Below are 20,455 nucleotides of genomic sequence, written 5' to 3'. Positions count from 1 at the left end.
TTATATCCCGCCACACAAAATAGACTAACAACAACAAAAAAACATAGAATGACATGGAAATGCGAAAATCCGCAGCCGGTGTTAGTCGGTTAACTCTGGAGCAAGTGTTTTCATGGACATGGTTCGGTATTGGCATCGGCCTTTTGGCTTTTTCCATTACGGTTACGGTTGCGGTACAACATTTGAGTTTTCATTGTCATCAACGAGGAGGGTTGGAATCGGGTTTTAATTGCAATTAAACGATCAGTGTGGCAGTGAATATATCCGATATGTATACCATCATCAACCCTCCTCCTCTGGTTACTTATGAGTTAACTTGTTCTTTCATATTAAAGGAGAGAGGGAATGAAGAAGATTTAGGGATTCTGATGATTGTTCGGGTGTTTACATTGAAAATAAGTTATTTTTACCCTCTGGATCAACAGGATGATTGTGGTGAATATGCCTTTTAAGCCGAACAGCTCCGGGATGTAGGTAAAGTATACCTAAGGGTGAGGACTAAAAACATGTGCTTCCTATCTCAGCAGGGTGTTAGATCAGCTTAGGGGTTGCGAGATATACTCGTATATATTCAATTTGAGTAAATCAAAATTATTTTTGTTCATCTAATTGTCTATCTAGAATCTAGATGGACGCATTTAAAATATTTGTAATTGAATAAAAACATTTGAAACAGGTATATATGAGTGAGCCGTGCACTTGTACCATATATACAGTTTGTGGGTAGTAATATAGGTACATGTGATGTGCGCACTTGTGCAGGTTTGGCAACCATTTCCGTCGTTTTCGGGTAGTAATGGACAATTTGACATGCAACCATAACTAATTGAATTATATTTAACTTTTGCCTTAAATGGATCCTGGTATCTCATTTAAATTGTATTGGTTTCTTAGAAGATTCCAAATTTAAAAAATAGTAAGTTTTGTAAATTTAATTATATCCACGTATCCATGTATGTATGTATCTCCTATATAGGAGTGAGTAAAAATGTAAATAAGGGGTAGTTGCGAGATAGATATTGTGCTTTTTGAAACTTAAATCCATTTTTTGTAAAAACTCAAAGTAAACATTATATTTGCAAACAAATTATTAATAGATTTATTTTATACCATTATTTAAAAAATAGCGTAAACAAAATTAAAAAGTTTATAAACAATTACAAAAATATTTAATTGATTATCTACGAAGTCTGTGTAAAGAGCGCATTTAAGTTTGTTAACCTTGACTAATATTTACGTTTTTTACATTTGGTGCATTGGATTCAATTTTTTCGTTTCTTAATTTAATCCTGAGTTGATTTTATTTAACTTAAAATAGCTTTTTACTAGTGAAATATAGAAACTATGTCTATGGCAAGCATTGCATTCGTTAAAAATTTCAATCAAACATGATAGTACGATGGTAGAGAAGTCGAAAAAAGGGTGTCCCCCAATTCCTACCATCTGTCTGTCCTACAGCTCAAACCATTGGGTCTATTGAGTTCAAACTTGGGAATTAAGGTGTTAAGTAGATTCGCGAGTAGATTCGCGATAGGCTTTCTTTTCCAGTAATCTATATACAATTTTTTAGTCAAAAACCTATAGATTTTTGTTAAATATTCTCTATATATATTCTGTTTTTCTTAACTTGGCTTCTTTCAATACCAAAAATATTTTTTCTACTGCTCCAGAAGAGTACCTCCATAAAACCGTTATTCTGTTTTTAAGGACTAATAAATCAGTCTCAATAATTTTGTTATACTCGTACTTTCTTCATAATATTTTAAATGTCATGTTTTTTGGATTAAACAAAAATATTTATTATTTTTTTTTTCCTTCAACATTAGACATCCCTAGAAATTTGAAATTCCAACGGTTCACGTATATTTATAAGCACTAGAAATTGCATACCATACAGTTTTTATAAGAACAAATTGACAAATTATGTATAAAACAAATTAACACAGAAAACAGCTCTAGCAATTTTCGATTTTTTTTTCAAATATAAATAGTTTTTCTAAACAGAGTCCTTGGACTGATGTTCAAGTTCGTGTGACCCTGTCATGCGCTTTAATTAATTTCCCATACGAAGATATTGTAATCAGTCCGATTTGTCGAATTCCTTTCTCGAATTCTCTAGGTCCCTAGAATTGTTGTCAAATATTTTAAGTGAGATGTGTGTGTAGTGTGTACGAACATCATACCATTTATGTACGGGATACCATTTTTCGTAATCCATATCTCAAGAACTAGTACAGATATCAAGTTCATTTTTGGGGATTTTAATGAATAAAGTTTAATTTTGAAAAAAAAAACAATCAACATTTTTTTTATAACTCAAAAATACTGAAAAAAAAACATTTTACGAACAAAAATGTATATTACCTTCAGAAAAATGTTATTTAATGAAGAATAATGTTTTTGACATCTGATAAAATTTTGAGAAATATCGAAGTAACGGTTTTTCTTACAAAAAATATAAAAACCTGAAAAAAATACCTAAAAGTTATTGAAAATTAATTTTGCTCCCAAATATTTTGACAGCAATTTAAGACACTAACTGCAAAAAAATATTATCTAATAACAAATATTGTTCTACGTTACGTACATTTTTTTTTTAATCCAACGGCCAGTTTCAGAATCTACAAAAACTACTTAAAACTGGTAAAAACAGATGTTCGACTCGAATATTTCGAAAAAAAATGGAGCTATCGACTTTAAGATTATTTCATTCTGTTTACAAAATTTTTGTTAAAATAAAATAATGTTCTTAAAAAACCCCAATCGGTATTTTATTTTTAAAAGAAAAATGCAGCAAAATTTGGTTTTCGGCTAAAAAGAACTAAAACAGATATTGAAATCAAACTTATTTAAACGCAAAGAATTGTTGCTAACTTTTAGTTAATACTTTAAAAAAAATAAATTAAAAATTTATTAATAGAATAGGAAGACTTACTAAAACAAAACAAAAAAACCGGAATGGTTTTCGACTTAAGTATTATGGGAACAAAGAGGGATATTTACTTTAAAATTGTGTATCCCACAGAAAATATCTATTATTATTAATTTTTTTTTTAAGTTTAAGGAAAATCCACAGACGGGAACGGATATAAAGTGAATAGTGTAGTTTGAATCTCAGTCTCTTTTTAAATTATGTTTTTTATGTGTTTGTCATTGGTATGTCTATACCACTGGCAAATCCAGGGAAGGATTTGTGGGGGTCGTAACACCTCCCTCCCCCATGGGAGATCATTTTTTAAATTTTTCGTAGGAATTCCATTTAATTCAAAACATATAGTATTGCGTTAAGGGATAAGACCCCCTTTTAATTTTTAGTTATTAACTTCCCATAGGAAGTTATTGTAATGGGTCCGATTTGTCAAATTTTTTTCGTCTTCCACAGCTCAAGAACCAGAAGAGATATCGATTTCAAATAAATTTTGTTATACAGATAATATAATTGCGTAGGTGGTTTTTTACCATAGCAGTTTGAAAAAAGGTGAACATTTTGGTTAACCCTAAATATCCTACGAACCAAACACGCTAGAGACTTGAATTAAATTTTATATAATATATTGTAACGTGTTATCAAAGAAGTATATCTTTTGAAAAAATCCATTTAACGGTTTTTTTATAAATAAAAAAAAACTGAGAAAAAATTCTTCAAATCCAAAATTTTACGACTAAAATATGATTTCATCTCCAGAACAATTTTGTGCAACGAAGAATAATGTTTTGGACAGCTTATAAAATTGTGAGAAAAATCGAATTGATAGTTTTTTTCATAAAAATTAAAAAAAAACATTACTCAAAGTTGGGAAAAATTGAATATCTATTCAAATATCTTTTCAAAAACTTGAAATTTAGGCTTCAATCTTATTTTATCTGATAAGAAATATTGTTTTCAACATTCTGAAAAATGTTGAGAAAAATCGAATTAACAGTTTTTTTTACAAAAATTAAAAACCAAAAAAAAATAACAAAAGTTGGTAAAAAATGATTTTCGACTCAAATATCTTTTCAAAAATTTTAAATATTGAATTTAATTTACTTTTATCTTTCAAAAAATATTGTTGTCAACATTCAGTAAAATTCTGAAAAAAATCCAATTGAATGTTTTTTTCATGATGGGAAGTTATCAGTGTGGGTCGCACCCCAGCCTCTTTCTTAATTTTTATTTTTGAAAAAAAAAAATGTATTTTTCTGTTTTCAAATTTGTTGCTAAAAGTACTAATTTTAACTAAGGACTGGACCAAGAACATAATACGAATCAGGTTCTTACGAATGAAACCTTAAATAAGAGATCACGAATTCCAATATATTACTTGCGACCTATGTACAAATATAGGAACTATATGATAAGTAACCGAGATTTTAATGGAACCTGACATTAAGATAGTAAAGGGTGATTTTTTTGAGGTTAGGATTTTCATGCATTAGTATTTGACAGATCACGCGAGATTTCAGACATGGTGTCAAAGAGAAAGAAGCTCAGTATGCTTTGACATTTCATCATGAATAGACTTACTAACGAGCAACGCTTCAAAATCATTGAATTTTATTACCAAAATCAGTGTTCGGTTCGAAATGTGTTTCGCGCTTTACGTCCGATTTATGGTCTACATAATCGACCAAGTGAGCAAACAATTAATGCGATTGTGACCAAGTTTCGCACTGAGTTTACTTTATTGGACATTAAACCAACCACACGAATGCGTACAGTGCGTACAGAAGATAATATTGCGTCTGTTTCTGAGAGTGTTGCTGAAGACCGTGAAATGTCGATTCGTCGCCGTTCGCAGCAATTGGGTTTGTGTTATTCGACCACATGGAAGATTTTACGCAAAGATCTTGGTGTAAAACCGTTTAAAATACAGCTCGTGCAAGAACTGAAGCCGAACGATCTGCCACAACGTCGAATTTTCAGTGAATGGGCCCTAGAAAAGTTGGCAGAAAATCCGCTTTTTTATCGACAAATTTTGTTCAGCAATGAGGCTCATTTCTGGTTGAATGGCTACGTAAATAAGCAAAATTGCCGCATTTGGAGTGAAGAGCAACCAGAAGCCGTTCAAGAACTGCCCATGCATCCCGAAAAATGCACTGTTTGGTGTGGTTTGTACGCTGGTGGAATCATTGGACCGTATTTTTTCAAAGATGCTGTTGGACGCAACGTTACGGTGAATGGCGATCGCTATCGTTCAATGCTAACAAACTTTTTGTTGCCAAAAATGGAAGAACTGAACTTGGTTGACATGTGGTTTCAACAAGATGGCGCTACATGGCACACAGCTCGCGATTCTATGGCCATTTTGAGGGAAAACTTCGGAGAACAATTCATCTCAAGGAATGGATCGGTAAGTTGGCCACGAAGATCATGCGATTTGACACCTTTAGACTATTTTTTGTAGGGCTACGTCAAGTCTAAAGTCTACACAAATAAGCCAGCAACTATTCCAGCTTTGGAAGACAACATTTCCGAAGAAATTCGGGCTATTCCGGCCAAAATGCTCGAAAAAGTTACCCAAAATTGGACTTTCCGAATGGACCACCTAAGACGCAGCCGCGGTCAACATTTAAATGAAATTATCTTCAAAAAGTAAATGTCATGGACCAATCTAACGTTTCAAATAAAGAATCGATGAGATTTTGCAAATTTTATGCGTTTTTTTTTTTTTAAAGTTCTCAAGCTCTTAAAAAATCACCGTTTACGCTCTAACGATTTTCAAGTACAAGCTTTGAAAAAACTTTAAAGATCTTAAAAATATCAACTTTACGCCTTGTCTAAAACCTTTTTTGACATCAAATGCATCGGTGAGATCTTTTCCAACCTTGATAGAGCAGCGTGCATTCTCCATCGTCATTCTGCACAAACGGATAAGTTTGACAGAGATGCCAAAACTAGACATTGCACGGTAGAGCTCTTTTCTATAGATGCTGTCATACGCGCGGCTTTAAAATCGATGAAGAGATGGTGGGTATCGATTTGAAGTTCCTGGGTTTTTTCCAAGATCTGCCGTAGTGTGAATATTTGGTCGATAGTTGTTGACGAACGGCTTCAGACGTTCAAGTTACAAAGTTTAGCTTTGTATTTTTAAAAAAATAAATTTTATTGGTTTCTCTGTCACAATCTGCTTAATACTAAAATACAATTTTCTTACTCACTAGTATTTATTGAAAACTTAACCTAAACTTAAGCTATGAGAACATTTACAAAATTATGTTCTTAGACATAATTTGATACTGTAATTCAGTATATTAATGCATAATAAGCACACGCGCCGAAATACTGTTAGAGTATCGCTTGTGCTGATTTGCTTACATTGCAATTTATCGCATTCTTACTGCGTGATAACTTTCACATAATACGGCAGAGAGGATCTTATATGCAATGTTGAGGAGACTAACGCGTATGTAGTTGGCGCAGTTTAGAGGGTCTCCTTTCATATGTATCGGGCACACCTCTATCAATAAAAATGTAAATGTGTGTTCCTTCCTAATATTTAATCTCCGAGCATTCTTAGCCGATTTTTTTGAATTTTCGACACAAATTTGGAATGTTCAAAAGGCCATATATAAACTTTCTCATATCAGCTTTGTTGTCAAAAAATTGAGTGATAAAATGAATTAGATTTTTGACAAAAACTTTTCAACAAAGAAATAATTGGTGTCGTTTATCATAACGTTTTAAAGGTAACTACTTTTTATTTCTACTGCAGCAAAATTAACTCACTATCGTGTAATTTTGTAATAGGGACATTTTTCGAATCAAAAAAGAAATCATTACCAAAGCTGTGATGTTAGTCGTGTAAGAGCTGACTAATTTTCAAAAGTTCCAAAACTGAAAAATGCAAAATGCAATTTGGCCACTATTCCGGCCACGGAATAACATTTTTATTTTCAAAAAGTTGTCAGTCATACATTTTTTTGTATTTGTGGATAAAGTAAATTTTTTTTTGTTGATTCTTTGGGATCTCGCGTTCATTTATTTTAAATTGTATATTTCTCTATAAATTTGTAATTTTGTTTCCACCAAATCAAAATAAAAGTGAAAAACAGTAACTTTTAGCTTTAGAAATCTCTGAAAAAAAAACAGAGTTGCTCGGAGTTGGCAGAAATTGTAATTTACCTTCTGTCTTTTGGTATTCTTCCTTAACAAGCAATCAGATTGAACAGTGTGTAAATTAAATTGTCCGGGGTGAGCAAAAGTTAAAGTTGAAAGCGGAACTTTCATTCTCGCAGCTTTATTTCTACTTTCTTAGGATTCAAAAACATATGTATTTTCCTCATATTAAGTTGATTCTTTTGGCGTTTTTGTGGACAGTTTTATATTTTAAGATTGTAACAAATTGTATATGTTATATTTTTAAGATTGAGTAAGTGTGAAAATTTGTGTAATGTGAGTTTTTTGGATAGTTCATTTTTTGTATTTTAAAATAAGTTAGTCAATAATTCCAAACATAAAAGCGAATTACTTTTTACCTATTATCCTGCTTTTAAGATACATTTTTAAATGCCACCACTTTTGCTCCACTGTTTTTTTTTTCAAACAGTTAGCAACTGAAAAAAAAATAATTAAAAAAAATAATTTGAAATTATTACACATTGCACTTTTCTAAAATTAAGATTTAAAAAAAAACTTGAATTATTTAAATCTTTTTATCTAAATTCATAAGTTAATTTTTTTCCAAAAATTCGTGATGGTCATAACTTTTTAATTTCACTTGTCCTTAACAAATCTAGAATGAACGCTGAACTAGTACAATAAAACAAAAAAACGGTTTGAAAGTAGTTTAAATCAAGGTTTTTTGAAATATGTTGCAAAAATTTGTAATAATATTCAAAACTAATATTTTTAAAATTTGAGTAGATACGTAGTGAAAATCAAAGTTCGGATTCGAAACCAGCACTAAAAATTATCTCCAAACGCATTTTTCAAAAACACGAAAGCTTAAATCAAGAAAACAATGATTTTAAATGAATCTAGTCAGGGCCAAATTTAGAGGTCCAGAGGCCTCGGCCCCCTAGCCCTAAATTATTTTCAAAATAAAGTAAACCATTTCTTAACTCGAGTTTTTCAATAAAAAATTTATTGTGAAACCAAGGGGATTCTTTTAGTACTGAACAAACACATAAAAATATAAACGGAAAAAAGAATTATGTGAAATTAAATTTTAGGGTTAACGAAAGGAACCTTTTGAGCTTTTTTCGCCGAAAAATCGTTGATGATTTTGCTGAAATCCTGTTCTCACAGTAAATTGCTTTCAACGCTCAGTAGAGAAAGCTTCGATAGACGGTTTTGTCACATCGTGGTTCGAAGTCTATATTTATAATTTTCATTTTTGAAAATGAGCGCTCTCCAGTACAATTTGTTACCATCAAAACCAAATACATTCACAATGCAATTTCGAGGTTTGGGAATGTAGCTCTGAAATTTTGATGTTCGAGAATTTGGTTGTAGAATAGTTTCGGCGATTGATCTGTTCCATAGTCCTTTTCCTTTTTGTATGCGTCAATCACAGACACAAATTGAATCAACTCATTACCAAGACTATAGTCTATAGGCTCTTATTCATCCGGATACACTTTCAACAATGCCTCCATCTTCTCTATGTGATTCAGGTATCCAAATCTCGAGTGTACAGCTTCACAGGCATGCAATCTTTCAGTAAGAGAAACGGATAGATGCCCAATCACTGGGATGAAGGCGGATACTTTGTATTTTTCCTTGGGTGACAGATTTGCGTCTTCTGCTTTCCCGTAAACGAGCGAATTCAACCTCACTGCTTCTCGTATTTATCAAAATCATTTCGTTTGGATTCTACGCCGATTCGAGAATCATTTTCGGATCTTACAACATCTTGTTTGTAGCGTTGAATCGCTCGAGGTTTCAAGACCACACATCTTCAGTAGAAGGTGCGTTGGTTCATTCCTCACGATGTCTTTTTGCTCTTTATTGTATGATATGCTGGTAAGAGCTTCTTCGATTTCATACACAGCAATTAATTTATATGTACTATACATATATGTATATAAGAAAAAAAAAATTGTTGAGATACGGAATCGAATACCCGAATCTAATAAAAAAATACATATCAAAGGAAAAGAAGTTTACCAGTGTTGGAATTTGGAACAATAAATTTCCGAAGTCTCTATTGTGGGGGCCACCCGTGTGTGGAGGCCTCGAAGCTTCTGCCCGGTTGCCCTCCCTTCAATCCGGCCCTGTATCTAGTAGACAGAGGCTTGTGCTTAGCAAATCATTGTACAAATTTTAAATTTAAATTTTAATTCATGACAGTTAAGTTGTTCAAAAAGTATTTTTTGAGGTGGATCTAGAATTGAATCAGAATTAATTATGCTCTACAAAATTCTAATGGAGGCTCATTTTAAAGTTTTATCACTTAGTCTCGCTCTGCCATTTAAAAAATGTCTCTTTCATGCCTTATAACTTTTGAGCCAATAAGTTAAAAAATACAATGATGTCAATGACGTCAAAATGGTTCTTTCACAAAAAAGCTAACATTTTCCTTTTGGCTCTACGTAAACAAAAGTAAAACAAATTTAAGAAAAAATATGTAAGAAAGTTTTTATGCTTTGAGTTAACTGCTTCTTAAAAGTCTTCTTACTTCCTTTAATCAAATACTTTTATTTCCATAACTTTTGTTTACTTATAACCACCCACTGAATATTCAAACAAAAGGTCCTAATCAATGAACACATTAATCTAACCGATAAGAAATCGCTTTGACATCACAATTTAATTTAATATACATAAACCTCTAAAGATCCATCTGCAAATATAAATTTTGTATACAAAAAATTAAACCCAACATACAATCTTGCTCTATCATCGCCAACTTATGATTAGGCTTAGAGTTTGCCTTGCCGAATAAAACCTACAGACTATGCGGTTTTTAATGCAAAAACAAATCCAAGCACTTGTCATAATTCCCATATTCGATGTCGAACTCGATCCTAATCTTTCACCACGCTAATTTATCATCCCACTCCGATCTATTCAAGAATTTGTGACCCTCAGTATTTACCTAGTGCATCAGAGCAGCTAGAGGAGTCAGAGCAGCCCTGTTCTTGCAGTCTTTGCGGCTGTCAAAAATCTTTATTAATGCACATTATAACTAAATTCTTTGATAAAACGAAGCGAACGAAAAAAAGTGGTCCACTTGAGGGTTTCGCACTAAACACATAGATGTAGGTCCGCAACCGGTTGAGTGTTGAGTGAATTTAGTCCAATATTCTCCTCATCGTTTTCGTATCGCTGATGTTGCCGCTTCCACTGCCATTGCCATGTGGTGAAATTCACGAAGCTCTTAGGCTAGTACAAGCATCAACTACCAATAACTACCCTCACCCTGATGGAAAAGCAGCAAGGAAGTGCAAACTAAAATAGCAAGACATGATGGTGCCAATGCGAAGGCAATGAGAATTCGTCATGTGGTATACGCGTATTCCAAGCAAAAAGAAAGGTTTTCGTTGTCGTAATCCAGCAAACCCTTGTATTAGATGATTTGACATCCGTGACCAGATTTTGGTACTACACCAAAAATCCTACAGGCAAGAAGTTAATGGCATTCGAAAAGCATGCCATTGCCTGTCCATATAGGTTTTAGGGTGGTTGTTTTTTTTATGTTTGAATTTAAGAGGGGTTGATTGTTGTTGGTTTGAGGAAACATCAGGGACCACGTGTGCAGGTGTTTCCATTGAAGCGTCATTGGAAGACCCATGTTAAAGTATTTTATTGTTTTCGGTTGTATGAATAGGATTTGATGGTAAAGCAGTTTATTAATCGATTTGTTTTTGAGGCGAGATCTGCATAACAAAGAAATTTTAAATTTTGTTCATTACAAAGACGTATATAGGATTATTTTAAAAAGGATACTTTTAATTTTACAACTGTACAAACAAAATCAGAATATTTCAATATACTTAAGACTTTGCTAATGAAAAACTTGTAAGTAAATAAATTTGTTGAATGTTAATAAATGACATTTTATAATGACAAATTGAAAAATTGAGAGCTTATGTTCATCTTTAGAGCATAATTTGTAATGTTAATGATGATTTCAACATGTCACTTGAACATAAAAAGCATATACGAGTTGCAACCTCAGCTCTTTTGTTTGCTATCGCAGACAAATTGATAAATTGACATTTTGTTTTTAAAGGTTTTTTTTAGACGTTTGGTTTTCTAGAAGAGATTAAAAGTATAAAATGTATTATTATGGCCAGTTAGCTTTATAATATTGATAAGAATTTGCCGTTATGTTTTAAATATGATTTCGGGCACGGCCACTTTTTGAAATTGCATCCCAGGTGTCTACTTTTCGACCACTTTTTGCTTCAATTAGGCACTAATTATTTCAAAAAAGCTCTTCTTGGCGCCTTGTCCCTTTAGGCATTTAAGAACGTTGAAGCGGACAGTCTTTGACAATGGTCGGCATTCACCAATGGTAATAATATCTCCTGCTCCAACTTCCCTGAAAGCTGGTAAACAGTACGGTTTAGGTTGATACCAAATTGTTTTTAGAACGCTTTCTCGTTCTGATCGGCTATATTGCTGGAAAAAGGGACAAGCGGTTTTGAATCGCACGATCTTGTAGGCCATGCCACAGGCCAAAAACGCGGGATAATGCACTACTTCGATGCACTAATTGATTGTTTCATTGCCTGTATAGCAAGTAGGGTCGCCGATAACCAAAATACCTTTTTATGATTATGTAGATAGGTATAGCAGTTTTTTGTCAGTCCTGGTCGATGGTTCCAGACCCACTTTAAATAGTTTTTTTCAACATAAAACCCTAATAACTTTTTTTCCATATCAAAATACTTCTCCTGATTAAAATGCGCAACTAAGACGCTCTTATAGGATGTATTTTATTTAAAGCGTAACCACAAATAATTCATCATCAGATTCACATCAAAGCCATGTCTTCACTTTTATTTACGTTTACAAAGAAAATTTAAATATTTTTTTGGGCCGCAATTCCGCTGAACCATTTTAATTTTTAAATGTTAACCTCCTTTTATGCCTGTAGTTGTTGTTGCATTTTTCTAAATTTTGTTTTTTATTTGTTGCCATGAACGCTTCTATTTGGCAACAATTCCTTTAAAATATACTGATTAAATTTTTAAGCATAAAATTAACTTAAGGTTTTAAAGAAATATTTAAACATTTTAACCAACTTGTAATGTGTTTTGTAAAACAACTCATATCGTACTTTTTTTACTTCTTCGTTACGTTGGGCCTGCTTTAAGGTTGCTTTGAATGACACTTCTAATATTACGTTTCTAAAATGACACTTCTGTAATCAGCATCTGTTATTTTTTCTCAAAATAAAAGAAATATTAGTTTTGAAATCGAAAAATTAAATTTATCGCGGAAGTGCCGTACACAGCCTATAAAAAGCAATGGGAATCCCTCCAAAAGCAAATGCATTTCGTTTGTTGACTTTTTTACAGCTGTTAAGCTGTCAGACAAAGCAAATGTTCAGCAAATTTGAACTAGAGCTTCCGTTTGGAGTCACATTACGTAACATTACGTTCTTTTACTTACGATTGTCAAACGTAACGTGAGGTCAAAGTTTCATTGTGATAGCATGCATTGAATCCCTATGGCTGAACTCGTGAACGTCAGGTGAAGCCGAAGCCGAAGCTGAAGCGTGTTTGTGTATCAGCCATAAGAGTTTCAAAGATTTTTTGCCCTTCACAAAAAAAACTTGGTGTATAGTCACAACTAGTAAAGTTGTGAAACGCAGGAAGTGGAGCACAATTTACGCAAAGTTACGAACATATAATTTATGTGTATACATGTACCTTAACAATACAAATGTTTGTATGTACGGATCTTTACTATATGAATGTCTTTTGCAATGTTCATTTCATAGGTACGTACATACCTTAACGAGTTTTTATAAATGATGTATGTCAGCCTTATTTTTCAAGTGAGGAAATTAATAAGCGCTATTATGAGCACACAGTGCCCGCCGTTCTTATGACCACTGACAAGTTCGATGGATAAATAAGCCAAATCAAGAATCATTCTTCTTGTAAGCGCTCCAGCTCCTTGGCCTTTCTTGAATAATTTTTTTTATGTTCAGCACTAAAAACAAAGCATTTTGGTTCAAATAAAACTTAAAGTTTCTTTTCACTGATAACAAGATTGTACTTATCTTCACTTTATTTCTTGAAGGAACTATTTCTTGACTTTTGATGAAGTTTGCTGGGTGCCTACCATTTTAATTAAACGCTAAACAAAGAGTTTTATCATCTTAACTATTTCTTCTAATATCCCTTCCAATATCCTTAGTAAAAGGGAAAATAATTCAGTAAAAGATAATATGAATTTTTTTTCACTCATCCGACAAATCTTTTTTAAGATTTGCAATGCAATTCTAAAACAAGACTTCTCTTATGTGGAGGAATGCTTTTTATGCTTTTTTTAAAGTGGTTTAGAAAAGCAGAGTTCTTACATTTAATCATCGATTTATCTAAGAGTCCGAAATATTGTGGAACGGGAGTTATTTCTGGAATTTTTTCCACTGCAACTGTTGTGGTATATCATTCTTTCCTTATAAAAAAAGTTATTGGGGTTTTAAGTCAAAAAATGCATTTAAAAATTCTGAAAATGGGTTTGGCAAGCGGAAGGCTGAAAGTAAAACGTCTTGGTCCCACATTTTTTTCATCAGGAGATTCGTATGATTTTTTGATGTATCACTCATGTGTTTATTATTTAGATCTCAAAATCAGATAAATTACTATTTTCGAAATCGAACCTCCATCCAAGACTGTAAAAAATGTTTATTTTATAATAAATTGACGCTTCCCACAAACCGAAAAATAAGAAATTCCTTAAAATGTAATTTTAAATTAAAAACTAAAGGTGCTGGAAACAGTAAAAATGCATAAACTGAAAATAACTTATTTGAGTTTTAATTCTTTTAAAAAGTTTATAAAGATTTCGTTGTGTCAATAATTTAACGCTTTTTTCTGCCAATTATCGAAAAAAAATCTTCGTTTTCACTTCCTTACGACATAAATCTTAGTGATAGTTTTTTAAATTTCGCTCTTCTTGTCTGACACAGTAATAGAAAAAGCTAATCAAATTTCTTTAAATCTTCTTAAATTGTGAATTGTAAACAACACTAATTTATTTACAATTCGTCAAATATTAACGTTAACACTTCTTAATATATACTTAAAATCTAAAAACTAAAAATAGACTATTGAAAACTATTAATTTGCAATTTATACTTTTTATATTACCATAGTTTCTGCAGTCTTATACTTGAACGACTAAAACTAAAGTTTAAAATACCAAGAACTGATGGTGATGAAATTCTTCCATTTATTATTCCAACAATAAAACAAACCTGCAAGTACATCCTATGATTTGTCAAAGAAGGAAGATTTATGAGAGAAAGTCTTTGTGCATAAGGCGGTAATGTTTGAATATCATGAAATTAAGGAAAGGAACCTTAAAAAAACGCAAAAATCTTTTCTGATTGGATCACGCAAATCATGACTAAATCTCTTAATAAAACCCAAAACTCTATTTGCTCTTTTAACTATGAAGTTAATATGTTCATTAAATGTAAGTTTAGAATCTAAGACAACGCCCAAGTCAGAAAATATACATATACTCTACTTAATGGACAAGAATCAAACATGTAACTAAAAACGATTCTCACTTTTTTTGCGTTGTAAAACTCATGGTTTTACATTTGTCAGCATTTAAAACAAGACGACTATTGTGCACTTATGATGAATCTCTGATGATAGTTTGACGCTTGCTATAAGCTTACTACTTTCTGAAATTCTGAAGTGTAAAAAAAAAAAAATTATTACACCATTCCCTGAATAATATTAAGTCTTCTTGCAAGAGAAGATAGTCAGATGTAGAGTTATTTTTTTTTAATTTAATGCCATCAGCATATTAGGACAGACGAATTTTAAATGATCGAAACCAAGTCACTTATAAATAAAACAAACAGAACAGGACCAATGTGACTACCCTGCGGGACACCAGAATTCACAACAAATGAAATTAAACACTCTTTATTAAATTTACGTCTATCGAGTTTATGAAATAGTCGTTAAAACCTTGCTGCGATAGTTTTAAAAGTAATGTTTTATGACACAAGTTGTCAAAGGCCTTGTTGAAATCAGTAAAAATACAATCTACTTGTTCACGTTTTTCAAAAACATCTAAACAAAACGACGTTAAGTTAAACAGATGAGTAACAGTTGAACGCTTTTTAACAAAACCATTCTGGTTATCACAGATAATTGAACTACAGTGAAAAGAAAGGACATTACATACGATTGACTCAAACAGTTTAAGTATCGCAGATATTTAAGCAATAGGTCGGTAGTTCAACGTTTCCGCATTTCCATATTTGAAATTGAGAAATTTTAATGTCCCTTATGTAGTTTTGTATATCAATTAGGACTTATCAAAAATCTAATTTAGTACTAATTTGTCATGAAGCTTTCAGCCTTAAAATCTCTAAGCCCTTCAGCACTATTTTTAAGTATTAAACATTTTTTCCCGTTTTACGATACAAAAATAGTAATGCTTATTTTTTTTGCTAATGAACATTAGTTGTCAAAAATGTCGAAAAAAAAGTTTCCGAATCTCAAAATTATATAAAAAATACCACTTTTCGTTGTAATGTTATAACTCAACAATGCCCTTACCGATTTGGCTAATTTTGGTCTTGAATTATTTGAAGAAGTCCAGAGAAGGTTTGTACGTAGAGTAAATTTAAAAAAATATCTTGAAAGGGTGTAAAATCAACATATTTCTACACTCCCATATACAAACAATCTGTATTAACACTTAAAAAAATCCCGATTTGTTGATTGCCTTAGAAATGTTCAACGAAGCTGTAATAATAATTGAAGATATGTTTCTAACCATTGTAAATAAAGCAATAGCATAATTGGGTATGACCGCACCAAATCGTGAGATACATGACTTTTTTGATCGTGGATTGCAACGTGAGTAGGAGTTCAATTTTAATGATTTACATACGTTTATTTGTACAACCGAATATATAATTGTATCATTGATTTTAGCGACTATTTGATCGGAACAGAAAATTGCATTGGCACTTGCATCTTCGGGAATTGCTGCTAAATTATTAGAAGGTGGTCGGACCGCACACTCTGCATTAAAATTGCAATTGAATGTACGGGTGATTAAAACTCCAACTTGCAATATTTCGATAAATTATGCTATGGCAAAAGTTCTGCGTTTAAGTTCAATTATTTTATGGGATGAGTGCACAATGGTGAATAAAAAATCAATAGAAGCATTTGATCGAACAATTCAAGATCTACCCGGTAATCAACAGCTGTTTTGGTGGTGCTCTGATATTACTATCAGGGGACTTTCGGCATACATTGCCTGTCATTCCTCGATCAACTCCTACAGAAGAAATAAACGCCTGTTTGAAGTCATCAGTTCTTTGGAGATATGTACGAAAATAGTCACTGAACAATAATATGCGTGTCTACCTACATAATGATGCAACTTCCCATGAGTTATCAAAACAATTGTTAGAAATTGGTGAGGGCAAAATACCAATCGACAGTAGCAACGGATTGATGACTTTACTGAACAATATTTTTACAATTGCGAAATCTTTAGATGAGTTTATTGAATGTGTTTTTCCGAATATTCTTCAGAATTACAGAAATCATGATTGGTTGAGAGAACGCACCATTTTAGCACCGAAAAACATTCATATCAATGCCATTAATTTTCAAATTCAAGCGAATCTGAAAGGTGTAGTCACGACATATAAATCAATTGACAGTGTTATGATTCAAGATGAGGCAATGATTTTTCCAATTGAATTTTTAAAGTTCTTAAACGCTGGTATACCACCGCATTGCTTGTATCTGAAAATTGGTTCTTTAATTATATTATTGCAAAACATTAATCCACCAAAATTGTGAAATGGCACCAGATTGGAAGTGAAAAAGTTATTGCCAATTTTGATTGACGCTACAATCTTTACTGTTAAATAAAAGGAGAAGTTTTTTTTTTAATACCGAGTATCCCTAAGATTTAAATTGATATGCCATTTAAATTCAAAAGATTACAATATCCAGTGCGTTTATCATTTTCGATATTCATAAATAAGGGCTAAGGGCAAACACTTCACGTTTGTGGTGTCAATTTTGAGGAATCATGTTTTTCACATGGCCAACTTTATGTTCCAGAGTCGGTTCACACAACTGTTTATTTATTCATTCTCAAAATGGAAAAAAAAATATTTTGTATCCAACTGTTTTTGACTAAACCATATAGACCCTTTCTTTTTTATTTTTGGTTTTTACTCTTAGCTGATAAATATAATATAAACTATATATCATGTGGGTCATTTGGACCTTTAAATAGCTAGCAATTTAAAATATTTGTTTGTTTGAATAAATTAACTTAATAATCATTTTTGTTATTATACTATGCCTTATACGTAGCGAAGCACGTACCGAGCCGCTAGTATGTATACCATGCAAAAATATTCTTTTTTCTATTGTACCGTACTTGATCCAAGATGCAGTAAAGACTCGAAAGTTTAAAAAAATTCTTTACTATCAATTTCAGTTCTTCATTACATGCATCCCAGGCAACAGGTATAAAGAACTCGAACGTTTCTTGCTTTTTAGCTTGAGCCCCAAGTAAGTACCTAAAGACCAAACTGGATGATCCTTGTCAACCTGGATATGATCCTTTACGAGCAAATTATACCAACAAATTGTAGCTTATCAATGCCGTAACATAATAAACAAACCACACAAATGGTTTTGATATTTATCTTGAACCTCAAGAACCCCTGCAATCAGATAACAATTTACAATTGTTGTGCAATTAGCAAAAAACCAATCCTAAAGGACAGAATTTCTGGATACAAGGTACCCTTAATAAATTGGAAGATTGACGACTTCAACAGTTGAAAAACTTACAACAAATGACAGTGATGGACATTTCCGAACTTTGGATGGCTTAAGCTGATTTTAAGTGCATTTTAGCTGAAAACTTTCATCAAAACCAAAATCTTATGTTACAGTATTACCAATTCAGGACATAAGGTTAAACTAGACCACTTACCTGTATGGACCTCTAGACAGTGTCGTAAGTTTCCCGAATATAATGGAAGATCTTTTGTAGAGTCTAGAAGGTGCAAATTAAACCTCAGTCTCGATAATAAAAGAAACTGTTTTACGTTATTTTATACCTTATGAATTTTAGAATAAATCTATACATTAATTTTTTTACATATTGTTTCTTTGTTTTCTGCAAATTTGGCGATTTTTAACAAATTTAAAGAACACTTGTCTTGTTATATAAAATTTACTTCCACATATTTTTTTTTATGAAAAAAGTTAAATTGGTGACCTTAACTTAACTTAAGTTTGAATTCTTTATATTTCATTATAAAATTGAAGCTCATGGTTTTTAACCTAGCTCTAGATTCTTAAAACAGTCCCTGGCCCAGTCAACTTCTGTGTTCTTTACTTGAAAGACTATATTCAACTTAAACTTACATTCCTCCGAGTACTATTTATTTCATAATTTTTAACGCTGGCTTCCACAGAGTTTGCGTCTTCTAACCGTATTAATAAGCTTAATGCATTATATACTTACGCAATTTTTATTTTCAATTATCTTTTACTTAGCCTCCATGCAAAACACCATGAGTAAGGTATAACTTATGTAACGTCTATATGCTCTAAAGTGAGAAATTAATTTTCCAATTATTTTATGCTTATACCATATGTACGCATCACTGGGGCATTTTTTTGTTGCCAGATGATTCCAATTTTCATCCGCATCTTGAGTTTCAATAAAAGGGAAATTAGTCTAATAACGGTTTCAGTATATCGTGCATTATTATACCAAGAGTGCAACCGAATCTTACTGACGCTACATCAAAGCTATGAAAGTGGTTGGTTATACAAAGTTTGATTTTTTGAAGGATTATAATTGGATAAAGGATACAATTGTGTTTTGAATTTTTGTTCTAGATATGGCTCCTTATTTGTTACTTAGTAACTGTTTATGCGGCAGGATACCCCCGTGGTGGTAATGGAAATGGTAAAAATGGTGGAGGAGGTCGCAATGGCGGTGGAAAAAATGGAGGAGGTGGTGGTGGTGGTGGAGGAGGAGGTGGAGGTGGTGGCGGAGGTTATTCTTACTTACCCCCTGATGGAGGTGGTTTTGGTGAAGGAGGTGGTGGAGCAGGTGGAGGTGGAGCAGATGCCCCATCAGGTCCACCAATTCCAATTATAAAAATGGAATCCAAAATAAACGTGGACGGATCTTATAAAGTAAGCTATAGATGGAAAATTTATTAGCTCCGTTTGGGATTCTTATTAATGTATCTATTTCAGTATGAATATGAAACTGGCAATGGTATCCAAGCTGAAGAATCGGGTTTTGTTAAGAATGCTGGAGTTGAAGGAGCTGAAGCTCTTAGCGCTGAAGGTTCTTTCTCGTATACAAGTCCAGAAGGTCAAGCCATATCATTAACTTATATTGCCGATGAAAATGGATTTCAACCACAAGGCGACCATTTACCAACTCCTCCACCAATTCCACCAGAAATTCAAGAAGCATTGGAGAAAATTGCTGCTGGCGGTGGTCATCCCGATGATGGAAATGGAGGCGGTGGCGGCAACGGTGGTGGCGGTGGTAATGGTGGAGGTAATGGGTATTTTTATAAATAGGTAAACTTCAAAATATAAATATTTTATTATTAATTATGTGATTGTATAGCTACAAATGAAAAAAGACAATAAATTATTACGAGTGTGTACCAAATATATTTTTATCAATCAAAATTTAAAAAAAAAAATACAAAATATAAGAAGAAATAAGGCAAGGTGTTAATCTCTGCGCCTAATAGTGTCACTAAAATCTACTAAAAGACTCGACCGGATTTGTGTTGACGTGACGCAGCGATCTCTTAGAAACCTACAAGTGTTGTATCTCGCAAAAATGACGGTCGATGGCTCAGCGTCACTCCAGGTGCGTGTACTTAGGGCTTCTTATTTTTTTTTTCTTATTTTTGGCACTAAAATTTTGATGTTACAAATTTTATTTTAAAGACATTGAGTAAATAAATAATAACATAACTTTGGGTAGGCGACGTTTTTCCCACTATAAATTCGATAATATAAAATTGCAAAACCTTTAAACTCCAAGCCGAAATCTCTAAAAAACCCTTTTGTCAAAAATCTCCAAAACAAATTTGTTAAAGTAATAAATCAGTTAATTAAATAAAGCGGAAATGGATATTTTAAGTTTATTTGGGAATTTTGGCAATAAAAATTGATTCCTTTTAGTTTTTTTCCATGTGTAGATTTAATTTTTTGAGATAATGCTAAATTGAATTATTTTTTTCTGGAAATTTTGTGTGAAATGGTGGTTTTTTGGAAACTTTGTACACCT

The 20,455-nt window shown here is 32.4% G+C and overlaps 1 protein-coding gene across 1 annotated transcript; it reads left to right on the top strand.

Moving 5' to 3' along the window:
- The first annotated feature begins 53 nt into the window (after positions 1-53).
- Positions 54-19,731, top strand: LOC129945160 (pupal cuticle protein 20). Its single transcript, XM_056054820.1, has 4 exons — positions 54-173; positions 19,030-19,189; positions 19,232-19,332; positions 19,396-19,731. The coding sequence occupies exons 1-4, from the start codon at positions 54-56 to the stop codon at positions 19,729-19,731; spliced, it is 717 nt and encodes a 238-aa protein (XP_055910795.1).
- The last annotated feature ends 724 nt before the right edge of the window (positions 19,732-20,455 follow it).

Source organism: Eupeodes corollae, chromosome 2 (assembly GCF_945859685.1).
Source record: "Eupeodes corollae chromosome 2, idEupCoro1.1, whole genome shotgun sequence".
NCBI lineage: Eukaryota > Metazoa > Arthropoda > Insecta > Diptera > Syrphidae > Eupeodes > Eupeodes corollae.
Note: the sequence above shows the minus strand (reverse complement) of the source record. Positions and strands in the feature narration are given on the sequence as shown.

Excerpts from the sequence above, each read along its gene's own strand:
- LOC129945160 (XM_056054820.1), top strand. The coding sequence starts at position 54 with ATGGAAATGCGAAAATCCGCAGCCGGTGTTAGTCGGTTAACTCTGGAG. Across the intron at positions 19,190-19,231 it reads AGGTGGAGGTGGTGGCGGAG|GAGGTGGTGGAGCAGGTGGA; the intron begins GTTATTCTTACT and ends GTTTTGGTGAAG. Across the intron at positions 19,333-19,395 it reads ACGTGGACGGATCTTATAAA|TATGAATATGAAACTGGCAA; the intron begins GTAAGCTATAGA and ends TATCTATTTCAG.